This window comes from Lontra canadensis, unplaced genomic scaffold (assembly GCF_010015895.1).
Source record: "Lontra canadensis isolate GAN:19392208 unplaced genomic scaffold, GSC_riverotter_1.0 scaffold11, whole genome shotgun sequence".
In the NCBI taxonomy this organism is placed as follows: Eukaryota; Metazoa; Chordata; class Mammalia; order Carnivora; family Mustelidae; genus Lontra; species Lontra canadensis.
This window is the reverse complement of record NW_022631005.1, coordinates 11,413,253-11,426,520: the sequence shown is the minus strand read 5'-3', so window position 1 is coordinate 11,426,520 and position 13,268 is coordinate 11,413,253. Positions and strand designations below refer to the sequence as shown.

Here is a 13,268-nt window from a genome sequence, read left to right as displayed (position 1 = left end):
TTCATCAATTCCATGCCATCTCATTTCCCCAGCTTTTGGCTTCCACAAGAAGAGACTACGAGAAGATCCAGGAAGAGCTGACACGTCTCCAGATTGAGAATGAGGCAGCCAAAGATGAAGTGAAGGAAGTTCTCCAGGCCCTGGAAGAGCTGGCTGTCAATTACGACCAGAAGTCACAGGAAGTGGAGGACAAGACCAGGGCCAATGAGCAGCTGACAGATGAGCTGGCCCAGAAAACGGTTGGAGCATCTGCCTCTGGGGGCGGGACTCTGGGCCGGTGCTCCTGTACTCGATGTTGACGTCTGTTGACAGACACTGTATAGGAAGGCAGCTGGCAGGGTGGTTATTCAGTGTCAGAGGCATTCTCTGACATCTTCCAATAACTGAAATACCTCACGTAGGTGACTTTTGTCACTCGTTCTGGAACTGGGGATTGTTTTCTTTCCAGGAGTTTTATAACCTTAGCAGGGATGCTTTGTGAATAGTCAAGAGAGTGCAGAACTTAGGAGCCACAAAAATCCTGGCTAACTTTACAACTATGAGACCTTAATTGAGACGTTTAAACTTTGTGAGTATTCATTCCCTTATCTGTAAAAAATGGCATTAATAACAGGCCCCTTTCAATACGTGAGAATTAGAGAACGTTGATATAAAGCACTCAGTGAAGGCCTGTGCCTATGCTACAATACCAATAAATTCATCACAGGTATTATAGTAACAAATGCGCGTGGGTGACCGATGGAAGGTCTGGATTGCACTTCTTGTTTAGAACCTCCTGAATAAACCCATTCCTTCCCCACGACTTCCAGCCGCAGCCAGGAACTGATGGTCCTGGTTGGGAGCTGGTGCTCCTAGGCAAAGACACTGCTCACTGTGTGCAGTGAGCTAGCAGCCCCCCAGGGCCAGCGCGCATTTGGTGAGGTGGCTGGTGGTGCGATGTTTCCATTTTGTCCTTTTCTGCTTGGAAAATAGGTGGTAGGAAGCCGAATGGCTGTAACCGGCTGCCCTTGGCACCTCGGCCCAATGGCCTGGTATCATGGGACTGTGCCCAGCTTGCCTTGTGGAAAACATCCAGTCCTCCCGGGCCACGAGTAGCAGATGGTGCTGGAGAGTGTTCATCTGCTGACCGTAGAGCCGACGGGAAATGCTCCGAACTCTGTGTATTCACCTGCACGAAGGAAGGCTTTTTAAAGGGCTTCCCAAGATGGAAACTACTGCTTCCGTAGGCTTTAAAAACGGAACAAAATAAGCGGTAGCAATGCCAAAACAAAACCAAAAAGAAGCAGAAAAACAAACCAGAAGTCACCTAGGGAAGGAGACTGGTTTTCTCTGCTTGCCGTTTTCTGCCGGATCCTTTAATGAGTCTTTCATTTTAGTTGCATCTCAAAACAGTGACACATTTTCCCTAATACAGTTCTTATTTTCTGCCAAGCCCAAGTATCACTAGACTGGTTTAGAGTACTGTTTCTAGCCAGACCATGGGAAAGGGTGCTAGTATAATAGCCATGATGGCAGACTTGCCTGTGTGTCTTTGCCTGCAGCTCCACAGCTCGGTACTGCAGCAAAATTATTTTCTTTGTTGGCCGAATGAGTACCAAGACACCAAAGCACAGCTCTTCCTCTCATGTGAGGAGTTCATCAAGTTAGTTGTAAATCTCTACCTTTGGGTAACGTACGTGAGAGACGGAAAAGAGATGGCTGTTGATGTTTGGCAGTAAAATGGAGCTACTGCTCTATGTTAAGATGGAGACTGTCAGCCAGTTTTGAGAAGAGACAAAGCGTGTTCAATTCGGCATCACCGGGAAGGTCACAAGACTTTTTAGAAGTTGTTTTCTAAACTCATGAATGGCTCTCTCTGGGCCTTCCTGACCTATTATTACGAAGTCAGATGGGAACTTTTGGAAATGGTCCAGGGAGGAGGTTTGCTTGGATGTGGAAGTGGAGATGCATGCAGGTGGGGATGCTTGGGACCATGGGGACTGAAGCAGAACATGTCGAGGGTAGGAAGATGCATTCATGCCTTGTCAACCTGAGGGCTCCTTTTGGACTCTATTTTTAAAAACATTTCACCGACCTGCAAATTGTCATGGGATATGTAGACATAACCTATCAGGCCAAGGCCAAGTCTCCTTTTTATCAAAGAAGGCAGTGCTATACTCTAGTTTGACGTAATAGGACTCCTTTGTTGAAAGTGCATGAAATGATAAAAGAACTCCATCATGTGTTATGTTGTTATTCTTTGCAATGCAGTGGGTATGAATTGATGGGCAGCTCTTTTAATTTGCTGTTAAAATGTGTTTTTCAGACGACATTGACAACCACACAGAGGGAGCTGAGCCAGCTACAAGAGCTTAGCAACCACCAGAAGAAGAGGGCTACGGAGATCCTGAATTTGCTGTTGAAGGACCTGGGGGAGATAGGCGGAATTATCGGCACCAATGATGTGAAGACTGTAAGCCAGCCCCTCTTTTATCTTGTCTACCTGCTCCTATAATGGTGGGGCCCTAAGCAAGCAGGGTCTGTGTTTTATTCTCCTAAGTATCCAATACTCAGCGTAGTGCTTTGCACCTGCCACATGCTTGGTAATACCGGAATGAACAAACCAAGGGCTGATTGAATGACTAAGTGAATGATTGGCTGGGTTCGGCAGAGGAGAAAAAATTACCTTTCACATACAGGAAACGTCTTCAAATGTTGGTGATCCTTATGCAGATGGGGTTATTTCTCTAATTTACATGCCAATGTCACAGGAGTTTGGAATTGGATAGGTTAAGCAATACTTCTAGTCTCAGAATTGTGTTTCTCTTTTTCTGTGAGAACCCAACAGAATGAAAATTCCTCAGCCAATCAGTTCGAATTAGGAAAGCTTTCAGGTGAAAGTAATAGGATTCTAACAGTGGCTTAAAAATAAATCCACATTTAATTATTCACAATATGAGAATTTTGTGTAGAATTTGCTATTCAGGTTGTGATCTGCATCACCTGGGAGTTTGTTGGAAGTATAGACTCTTGGGCCACTGCAGATCTATTGAAATTAGAATCTGCATTTTAACAAGATGGCCCAGGTCAGTCTAACCTTATTCAAGTTTCAGAAGCAAATTTTGATCCAGTGTCCCAACGATGTCAAGGATTCAGGCCTTTTCTTTATTTCCTTTCTGCTTTCATTAGCTTGTTACCTTTTCACATCTGTAGCCTTTTGTCTCATGATAGCAAGATAACTGCTGTAACACCAACCATCATATCTTCACACAAACACATCCAAAGCAGGATGGGCTGAAAAGGCAGCCAGTTCTCATCAGGAGGAAACTATATCCCATAAGTCCCTAGTAGATGTCCCCTTATACCTTATTAGCCAGAATTGGGTCACATGGTCACCCCAAATTGCAAGAGAAACTGGGAAAGCAAAGAGAAATAGTATTGCTGTCACTGGCTTCAGCCAATTGTGATTGATCCACTAGAGTTGTGCACATTGGTGCCACTGGTAGCAAGGAAGTAAGGGAGGCGGGAAGAATGGGGGTGGTATGAAATTGTCTGTGAGCTAGGAATAGAGGGACAAGAGAGTGTGTAGAATGTTATCAGCCAAGAACAATTATCAGTTACCTGCGGTAGGGAGACATAGAGAGCTAAGCTAGAGATATTTTTAAAAATAGCTTTGTAAGAGTATAGTCTGAGAAGTTTTGACATATTATACTCTCATTAAACCATTACCACAGTAAGATCATGAATGTATCCATCGCCCCCAACAGTGTATGGGACTGTTTCTGGTCTCTAGTCTATTGTATTGATCTAATTGTTATGCTAAAAACCACACTGTTTTGATTCCTGTAGCTTTGTAATCATAACACAGGACCCTTGTACAGAGTAGCCATCAGTACATGTGGCGGATTGTGGCAAGCCACGGAATGGTATTATATCTCTCAACTTCCACTTCCTGAGCTCCTCAAATCAAATTCTTTGAGGTCAGCTTTTTTTTTTTTTTTTTTTTTTTTTTGAGGTCAGCCTTTTAAAAGGCTGAGTTTTACATCCGTCTGCTTTGTGGGAACACTTAGGTTTTGAGCTGGGATTGTTAAGTACTAGAAAAGGCTCCCCCAGTTCTTTCTGTTTATAGACATTTCTGGGAAGCCTAGAAATCCCTTCTTAGATAATATCGCAGATCTAGTCTTAGAGTATACGACCTCCTATAAGCCTAATCATTCTTTCATAGAACCTCTATTGTAACTGAATATTTCATGAATCTTTGCGAATGAATCTAATTTTAGCACAGAATTCTTAGATACTATAAGATTAACCCATTCAGCCCCAGTTGGGTGGCTTTATGTTTGGGGATTTAATTTTTAGAAGCACGCGTTGGTACTGAGCTTCCGAGATTTGGGGGATTAAGTGGCCCATGCAATGTGAAGGTGGAGTTGATATAGGAGAAGTTGGTGCTGCTGCTGATAACGATAAAGGAAGATATTTTTATGCTACATTCTAAAATAGAGCTGATAAGAAATGCTAATGAAATCAAGGAGTGTCTGGGTGCTTCAGCATTAAAAAAGAGTCTTTACCTTTGGGAATCTGAAGTATGATTGAAATTATTTTTAAATACTTAGCTGGATGTTTTCAAGATATTTTTGGATTCCAGACATTGGATACCTTAGTTAATTTCATTGATAACTAGTTATTTTCATTGACAATTCTCACTCATAGAGCATCATATTCTTAATCATTTTGAGTGGTTTTTTTTCCCACAATTATGATTTAATCGTCAGGGCAATGAGAGCTAATGCGTAGGAGTTGTGTGACTGGGCAATTCACTATACTTCTCAGGCTTCATTTTCCTGATTTGTGCAATGACAAGATGAGCCCACATTATCTTACAGGTTGTCAGAAATTGCATGAGTTATACATATATTTCTTAGATCTACATTGTGGGCATAGAGTATTGGTTATGACTACTCAATAGATAGATATAATTCTTTTATCTAAGAAAATGATCAGATCAGGGAGACATTTGTCAGTGACCTTGTTTTTCTTCCTAAAACCCTATTCAGTTCCCACATGGTGACTCCTGGTCATACCCTGGGAAGAGGGGAAAAGATGCTCTCTTTCCAGAATATAACAGGCCCAGACAGCAGGGTAACAGAAGGACCCATATTTCTCCAGTTCTCTCATGTCTTGAAACATTTTCAGAGCCCAGGCAATACTTTGTTTAGTCTGCAAAACAAAATGCGACCACCCGATGATGAGATGAGCCTCGAGTTTACTTTCTCTGGGTTTATTAGTGAACTTCCTCTTCTTGTCTTTTTCCTATGTCACCCGGCTTTCTTTAAAACAAGTTTCCAGAAGTCTAGGATAGAAAGTTGAGGTATAGTAAATGAAATGGATTGGATAGCTGCCAGATTTTCTTTTGACTTTGGGTCTGGGTGAAGTACAGGTGAAGAATTTCGGGCAGTTGAGGGGCCCTGGGCCCCAGCAGCATTGGGGACATTTCTATAGCTTGGCCAGTGTGGCAGATACATTTCTGCAGATCCTGGGCCTGAAATCAGCCCTCATCACCAACAGCTCACATCCCATCAGCCTCTTCAATACAGTCTTGGTTGTGTTGGGGCTGGGGTCTCACTGACAAGAAGGCTTGCTTCTCCAATCCCCTCCTGCCTATCAAGCTCTTGGAAGCCACCATATCATGCCTGAGCTCTGTACTGCACAAACAAAATGGACATTTCTGAACATTTAAAAAAAAAAGAACAAAAAGAAAAAAAGCAACTTCTCATCCCATTCTGACTTTTAGGTATTGGAATGGCAACAGTCACCTTACTTACCTTTTACTTGGCCTAGAAATAGCACCTTGTGCAATCACTCCATGCTCCTGAGCCCTGGGGTGGGTGGGTATGGGGGTGACTCCTATGTAGACAGTGTGGGAGGGGCTGGCAGCATCGCCTTCCCACAGAAAGGCACCCTTTTCTCCTGGATTAGTCAGCTCTCCTGGATCACGCAGCTTAGTGTGTGCTGTTGGAGTCATTGTCAAACCCAGGGGAGAGTTATAAATAACATTTTAGCAACAAACTTGATTACCCTCTTGAAATAACAGTTTACTGGGATTACGGAAAATTTTGAGTTTACTTTGAATGACTGAATATATGAACTCCTAAGTGGTTGAGACAAAACAAAAACAAAATCAACAAAAACATGACTTTAAAGTAAAACCATTTGTTCGGAGTACCATTTTGTGTGTGGGGGGGTGTTTCATCAGATTCAAAATCTCCTCTAAGACTTCCTAGGACAAGGGTAGGCTCCAGAAGTTATGGTTCTGGTAGGGGAAAAAGCATCCAGCTTGCATTTTGGAGGAAGCCCATTATTGTGTGCTATTTTGCTCTTCCCCAATGCACATGGGATCTGGGCATGGAGTACAAAGTGTCCTTGTCTAAAGACAGAGCTGGAAGGGAGGAGGTGTTTGTTCCCTTCCCCAAATGCCCTACTTGTTGGTCTGGTGGTGTTTTCCCCAGGAGGTGGTGTAGGTTGTAAACCCCACATCAAAGAGATGGAAGTCACTTACCTTTCCACAGAGGCCGGGCAAACACATAGGACATACCTGGTGAGCCTAAAGAACAAGCTTCTCCTGTGTGTTCCACGTTGGGCCAATCACAAAGGCAGAGGAACAAAACTGCGCTAAAAGATTGGGGCGTATCTCACCCCATCTCTTCATGTCATTGGGTTGTAAGCAGGAATGCAATGAGAAACTGTTGGTAGGCAAATCGTTATTGGCAGTCAGAATTAGAAGTGGCTCATCAAGAACTTTCATTAAAATAGGACTGTGGGTTTTCTTGCTGTTAACATAGGTTCTGCTTTGTGTTGATTTGACACCGGTGTCATTTAACAGATCCTGTTGCGGAGTCCTAGGGGAAGGCTGACACAAAGTTACAGGCACCCGGTGTGGTCTGGTATACTTCCATCTGCTACCAATTTTCGGGGTTGATATACGATTCCATATTCCTAGCTCTTAAATTTTTACAGAAAAAAAAATCATTATATGATGAGTTAATGACAGCAATAATGACAAAAGTGGGCAGTTATAACGTACTGTGGAACATTAAAACCATATTTGGAATCATTGTCTTAGAACCAATTGAAGCTTTCTCTTTGTGGGCTGGGTACTGGACAGCGCTCTTGTGTTCTCCTGAGGGGCTAGGATGCCCTCTGGTGGTTAAAGAAAATATGTGCACGGTTATTTTGCTCCTCTGATTAATTGTCCTTCGGAGCATGTTTGCGTCTTGAGAGCAAACGGGTTTCTATCCCAAGTATCTTGCTTCAGGTTTTGTTTCCAGTTGAGCTCTGAAACTGAGATGCCAAATATGAGATCATACAGAAATGCTGGCTTTCAGAATCTTTCTTTCTAAAGGTGGATTTAGATTGTTAAACTCTCAGGTAATTTTATTTATTTATTTGAGAGAAAGCTGGGGGTTGGGGCAGAGTAAGAGGGAGAATGAGTCTCCAGGAGATTCTGCACTGAGCACAGAGCCCGATCCAGGGTTCCATCCCACAACCCTGAGTTCACGACTTGAGCCGAAACCAAGAGTCAACTGCTTTAACTGACTGAGCCACCCAGGCACCCCACTCAGATAATTTTAAATAATATAAGCTTGATTCTTATCTCCTTGGAAGGGGCAGGCACATAGAGACAGGGAAATATTGATTGATAGTAAACAAAAAGTCATAGGAAAATCTTCATCTAAAAGGGCATTTGGTAACAGCATGTTCTTAATTCAATTTTGTTGTTATTGTTGTTTAACTGAAGGCTATGTAGAAAACCCTTTTTATTTCAACCCTTGCTTATAGAAGCATATTCAAGACACTGAATTCATATTGAGGACTCTCTGAATAGGACACCATAGAGAACAGAATTGAATTTTTTTTTTTGTTAAGATTTTATTTATTTATTTGACAGACAGAGATCACAAGTAGTCAGAGAGGAGGAAGCAAGCCCCCTGCTGAGCAGAGAGCCCAATGCGGGGCTCAATCCCAGGACCCTGAGATCATGACCTGAGCCGAAGACAGATGCTTTTACCCACTGAGCCACCCAGGCACCCCAGAATTGAAATTTTGATTTGAATTCTTATAGGGACTCAGAGTCCCCTTTAAAAACACAAGGCCTTGCAGCTATTCTAGAAATGTAAGGCGTTGGACATTGAATGGAATACCTTTTCAGAGTTATCCTTTTTTTAATCTTCTTAAGATTAAAAAGAAGTGTATTTTCCTCTGATATCATGTCTTTCATCTTAAAAATTAATTGTAGTGAAAACCCTGGCTGATTGAGAACGATATTTAATAGAGGTTTTTAATTCAGTCTTACTTGAGGTTTCAGAAAACTTGGGATATATTTATGTAGAGAATATATAGTAACATAAAGCTATCATTTTCAGCTTGTGGTCCTATAATTAAAGATTCCTAATCAGAAATCCAAAGACATCTTGAGGATCCATGGACAGATTTTCGGGGCCCCATGAATCTCTGGCATTTGTAAGCAATAGTTGAGCGTATGCCTTCCTGTGCTCAGTTGGCAGACGTGAATGGAGTCATTGAGGAGGAATTCACCATGGCCCGCCTATATATCAGCAAGATGAAGTCGGAGGTCAAATCCCTGGTGAACCGCAGCAAACAGCTCGAGAATGCCCAGATGGACTCCAACAGGAAGATGAATGCCAGTGAGCGGGAGCTGGCTGCCTGCCAGCTGCTCATTTCCCAGGTAGGTCACCCCTTTCCCCCTCATTTCACTCCCTGGACCTCTTGAAATCTGCTGGCTCGGTGCTCTTACTGGGTCTGATGGTGCATGGTAGGGATAGCTGGTGGACTTTGCTTTATATAAGACTTGTCCATGGCCTCCCCAGACAATTACAGCCCAAGCTTCTGCTTAAGGCTAGACTTTGTTGTGTGAATTACATGAATTACCTTCAGTCCCTTTTAAAGGATGTGTCTACATCTCTCTGTATATGGACATGTAGGTAGGTAGGTAGAGATTATAATGAATGGATGAGATTGGGTGGAAGCTAAAACTCCTATGAGGTAAGGAACATTCCTTGATCTTTTAATCTCTACCACAGGTCCAACTTAATATGTGAAAACAGAAACTATTGCTGCTACTGCTATTATTAATAATAGTAATAGGTAACTTTTTTTTTTTAAGATTTTATTTATTTATTTGACAGAGATCACAGGTAGGCAGAGAGGCAGGCAGAGAGAGGGAGAAGCAGGCTCCCCGCCGAGCAGAGAGCCCGACGCAGGGCCTGATCTCAGGACCCTGGGATCATGACCCGAGCCGAAGGCAGAGACTTTAACCCACTGAGCCACCCAGGTGCCCCAGTAATAGGTAACATTTTTAAAAAAGATTTTATTTATTTGAGAGAAAGAGCAAGCAAGTGCATGCCCACACAGGTGGGGGAGGGGAAGCGGATGACGGACAGGCAGACTCCCCAGTGAGCGGGGAGCCCGATGCGGGGCTTGATCCCGGGACCCCAAGATCATGACCTGAGCCAAAGGCAGATGCTTAATCAACTGAGCCATCCAGGGGCCCCACTAGTAGCACGTAACATTTTAGTGAGTGTTTACAAAGCTCCCCACACTGCACTAAGCTCTTCACATGCATCATCTCACTTGATCTTTATTTTTTTTATTTTTTTTTTTAAAGATTTTATTTATTTATTTGACAGAGATCACAAGTAGGCAGAGAGGCAGGCAGAGAGAGGAGGAAGCAGGCTCCTTGCTGAGCAGAGAGCCCGATGTGGGGCGCAATCCCAGGACTCTGGGATCATGACCTGAGCCGAAAGCAGAGGCTTTAACCCACTGAGCCACCCAGGTGCCCCTCACTTGATCTTTAAAAAAAAGTCCTGATGGGCAGGTTTTATTATTATTCCTGTTTTTCAGATGAGGAAGGAGAGACTCAGAAAGATTAAATACACAGTTCAAAATCCCACAGCCAGCAAAAGGCAGATCAAGGGTCTCAAACCAAAGCATGTGTGAACACACAGCCGTGAAGGGATTTTTGAGTCCCAGGGCACATTTCGTCTGCTCAGTGAGTCAGGCCACTCTTCTGCCCACTGAAATGGCGTTTTCATTTTAGTGAGGTGGTTTCAGAAAGCAGCAGCCTCGTTTCTGGTCCGCCACTGGTATCTGAGCTTGCTGTTTGGGGCTTGAGACTTCTGGGAGTGTTGCAGTGAGGGCTGCTCACTGCCTCAGACCAGGCATTAAAACAGCTGAAATCATTTGCAGGAAACTAATACTAGCAGGTAGTGGTGTGTCAGATAATACCGAGAGACCGACAAAAGCGTACGTCCTTCTGGTAGGCTTGTAAACAGTAACATGTCATCACAGAACCAGCTCCAGCCTTTTCCCCTCCCACTGTAGTAATCTGAGAGATGCAAATGAGCACATCAGGTTTCCATTTTATAACCAGTGCAGTAAGCAAAAATGTACTGTAAAAGATTATCCAGTGTTGGTGTGTGATCGTGAAATTTATATACATTGCTGAGAAAAGTATAATTCGGCCAGTCCTTTTGGAAAGCACTTTGGGAATCAAAAGCCATAAAAATTGAAGTATTTTGGTCCAGTAATTTCATTTATGATATTTTTCATTGTTAATGAAAATGCAAAAATTTTATTTTATATGTTTATTTCCCGATTAAAATGTGCAAAGCCTATATGGAAGATGGTGAGTGCAATATTACTTATGTTATAATAACATGAAATACCCAAACGTCTGTTGATAAGATAATGACGTTAAGTTATATGAAAGATTGCTATGCAGCTCTTACAAAAATTTATAAAACATTGCCATTTGGAAAGCATGATTATATAAACGTAAGTGAAAATGAAAGTGCTCAGTTATGTGTATGCCGTGCTTTGCAACTCTATCCAGTATGCATTCATAGAGTTAAGACCAAGAATAGTTGATAAGTATGGTTTATGGGTGGGGGCACCAGGGTGGTTTGTCGGGTAAATGTCAGACTCTTGATTTTGACTCCGGCCATGATATCAGGGTTGTGGGATGGAGGCCCGCATCAGCTCTGTGCTCAGCACAGAGTCTGCTTGTCCCTCTCCCTCTGCTCCCGCCACCCCCCCCCACCCCGTCCCCAACAAAATCTTAAAAAAAAAAAACAAAAAACACCAAAACTGCTACATGGGTAAAATCTATGCCACTTCTTTCTGGATTTGCTTTACTACTTGACATTTTTATAATTAAAAAAAGGGGAGAAAATGATAAACCTTAGGGCAGAGTACCGACACCTCAAGCCTGATATCCAGGTCACCTCTTGTATTGAGAATATGTGCATTTGGATAGTCCTGCCCCTAACGTTTGGAGACCAAGGCAAGAGTAGAAACAGAGGTCCCTCCGTCTGCAGCCCACTGTCTTCTCTTTCCATCTGGATGCACCAGCCCTTCTGCCTTTTGTGGAAACTGATAGCACTGTGTAACTGTCAACTCTAATCTGTGTGAATTGATGACAGGAGCTGTAGTGCCAGCCCTAGGAGTGGCCTGTATGGCCACTGGAGCAGGGAGTTCCTGGGTTTCTCGTCCTCAGAGTGTGGTCTGGAAGGGGGCATGGGTTCCATGGGGGCATGCCTCCTTGGCCCACACGCTCTTTGCTCCGTGGAGTGAGTGCAGCTAGAAGACAGCCCTAGTGGGGTGTTCACAGTGTGGGGCCCAGGACCGAGGCTCTAGTTGCCCAAGTCTGACAGTGACATTGACTTTGGGTATATGAGATCAGAGTCAAGAATATCAGCATATTAGAATGTTAAAGGATGAATGTTAGTGCGTTCTCCATTAGCAACAAATACAGCTTTCTGTTGGGTGCTACTTTGTACTGTTACAATTTACACAGAGACAAATATTTAATCATTATTTCTGGGGATTCAAAAGTCAGAGAAACTTTGGCTCTTTACTTTCTGACATGATCTAAAGAATCTGACAAAATATTTCGAGCAAAAATGCAATTATTTTCTTCATTTACGCTCATCCTTTTCATCAGAAGCTGTGCTTATAACCTGACTGCTCTGTGTCCCATTTCCCAGAGGTTGTTTCACTAGACGAGAGCTCAGTCTCCAGGGTCTTCTTGCTTTCATGTGAACGCTGTAGATCTTGAGTGGGGGAAGTGCCTACATATATCCATCTGCTGGAAGGGCGCCCTGTCTTTACTTCAGTCAATGAGCTTCCATTCATTCACTGGTTCCACTAATATTTATTAAGCATCGGCTCCATACCCTCATGGAGCTGGCAAGTAAAAAGAAATAGATAAATCTTGCCGAAGTTGGGTACTGTAAGAAACTGTGAGGACCCCAGTGATAAGGACTCTGGGTGGGGAGGGTGGAGCACATCCTAGGGTGAGGAAAATGTAAAATGCAAGGTCTCTCAGACATAGGAATTGGTGTGTTTGAGAGGAAAAGAAAAGACCATATTTGAGTTCTGAAGACAGAACCTAGAGGTGCCAGTTCCAAGAACGAAGCCTCTGCCCTAGACATTTTCCCAGGACACTGTTTTCTATGAGGAGAAAAACCAGCTTGGGCTTTGGCATCTCACTTAGGCGGATGGTGGGGAGGGCTGTGGTGATGACAGGGGTCAGTGTGGAATGAAGCAGCGGAGCACAGGGAGGAAACAGAGGGCCATGTTACCCCTCGATCACAGATCTCAAGCCTAGGGAAGAATATGCTTTGTTTGGGAGTTGGTCCTCGAAAAACGGACCCAGGAAGTCCTCTGGGGCCTTTTCCCATCAGACAACTGTAGGCAAGCCAGGTTGCTTGTCCCTCATGCCTCCTTTTCATCTTTTTGTTTATTTAAAGCACGAAGCCAAGATAAAATCCCTGACAGACTACATGCAGAACATGGAACAGAAGAGGAGGCAGCTGGAGGAGTCCCAGGACTCGCTCAGTGAGGAGCTGGCCAAGCTCCGAGCCCAAGGTAAGTAATTGACTCCTTTGCAGGTGTTGAGCTCTTGGCCTACATCAGATACTTTCTAGTTGGCCAAACTCACGACGTTTGGTTTTGCTCATTTATAGCATTTCCAGGTCTCTTGAAAAACAATGGAATAATTGAGGGAAGGGGGTGTGGTAAAAAAAAAAAAAATTAGATAGAATATTGCCCCCGCCCGGTATCTGCCCCTCTTCCCATTTCCCTCCATCCACCCTGCTGCCTGAGTCAATCTTCTCTCCTCCACCTCTGGCCTCCAGTCTGTTCCCATGACCTGTCCATTTGATCTGCCAGATGCTTGTCTGCTTCTGCTCATCTCCACCTTTATTTTCACT

General features: G+C 43.5%; 1 protein-coding gene across 1 annotated transcript in view; it reads left to right on the top strand.

The window, feature by feature from the left end:
• Positions 1-13,268, top strand: part of KIF5C (kinesin family member 5C) — a 152,893-nt gene that overhangs the window by 110,337 nt on the left and 29,288 nt on the right. Inside the window, exons 14-17 of the mRNA XM_032856096.1 lie at positions 33-239; positions 2,306-2,452; positions 8,534-8,722; positions 12,807-12,924. Of these exons, the coding sequence (XP_032711987.1) occupies positions 33-239; positions 2,306-2,452; positions 8,534-8,722; positions 12,807-12,924 (661 nt within the window). The remainder of the gene's footprint in view (positions 1-32; positions 240-2,305; positions 2,453-8,533; positions 8,723-12,806; positions 12,925-13,268) is intronic.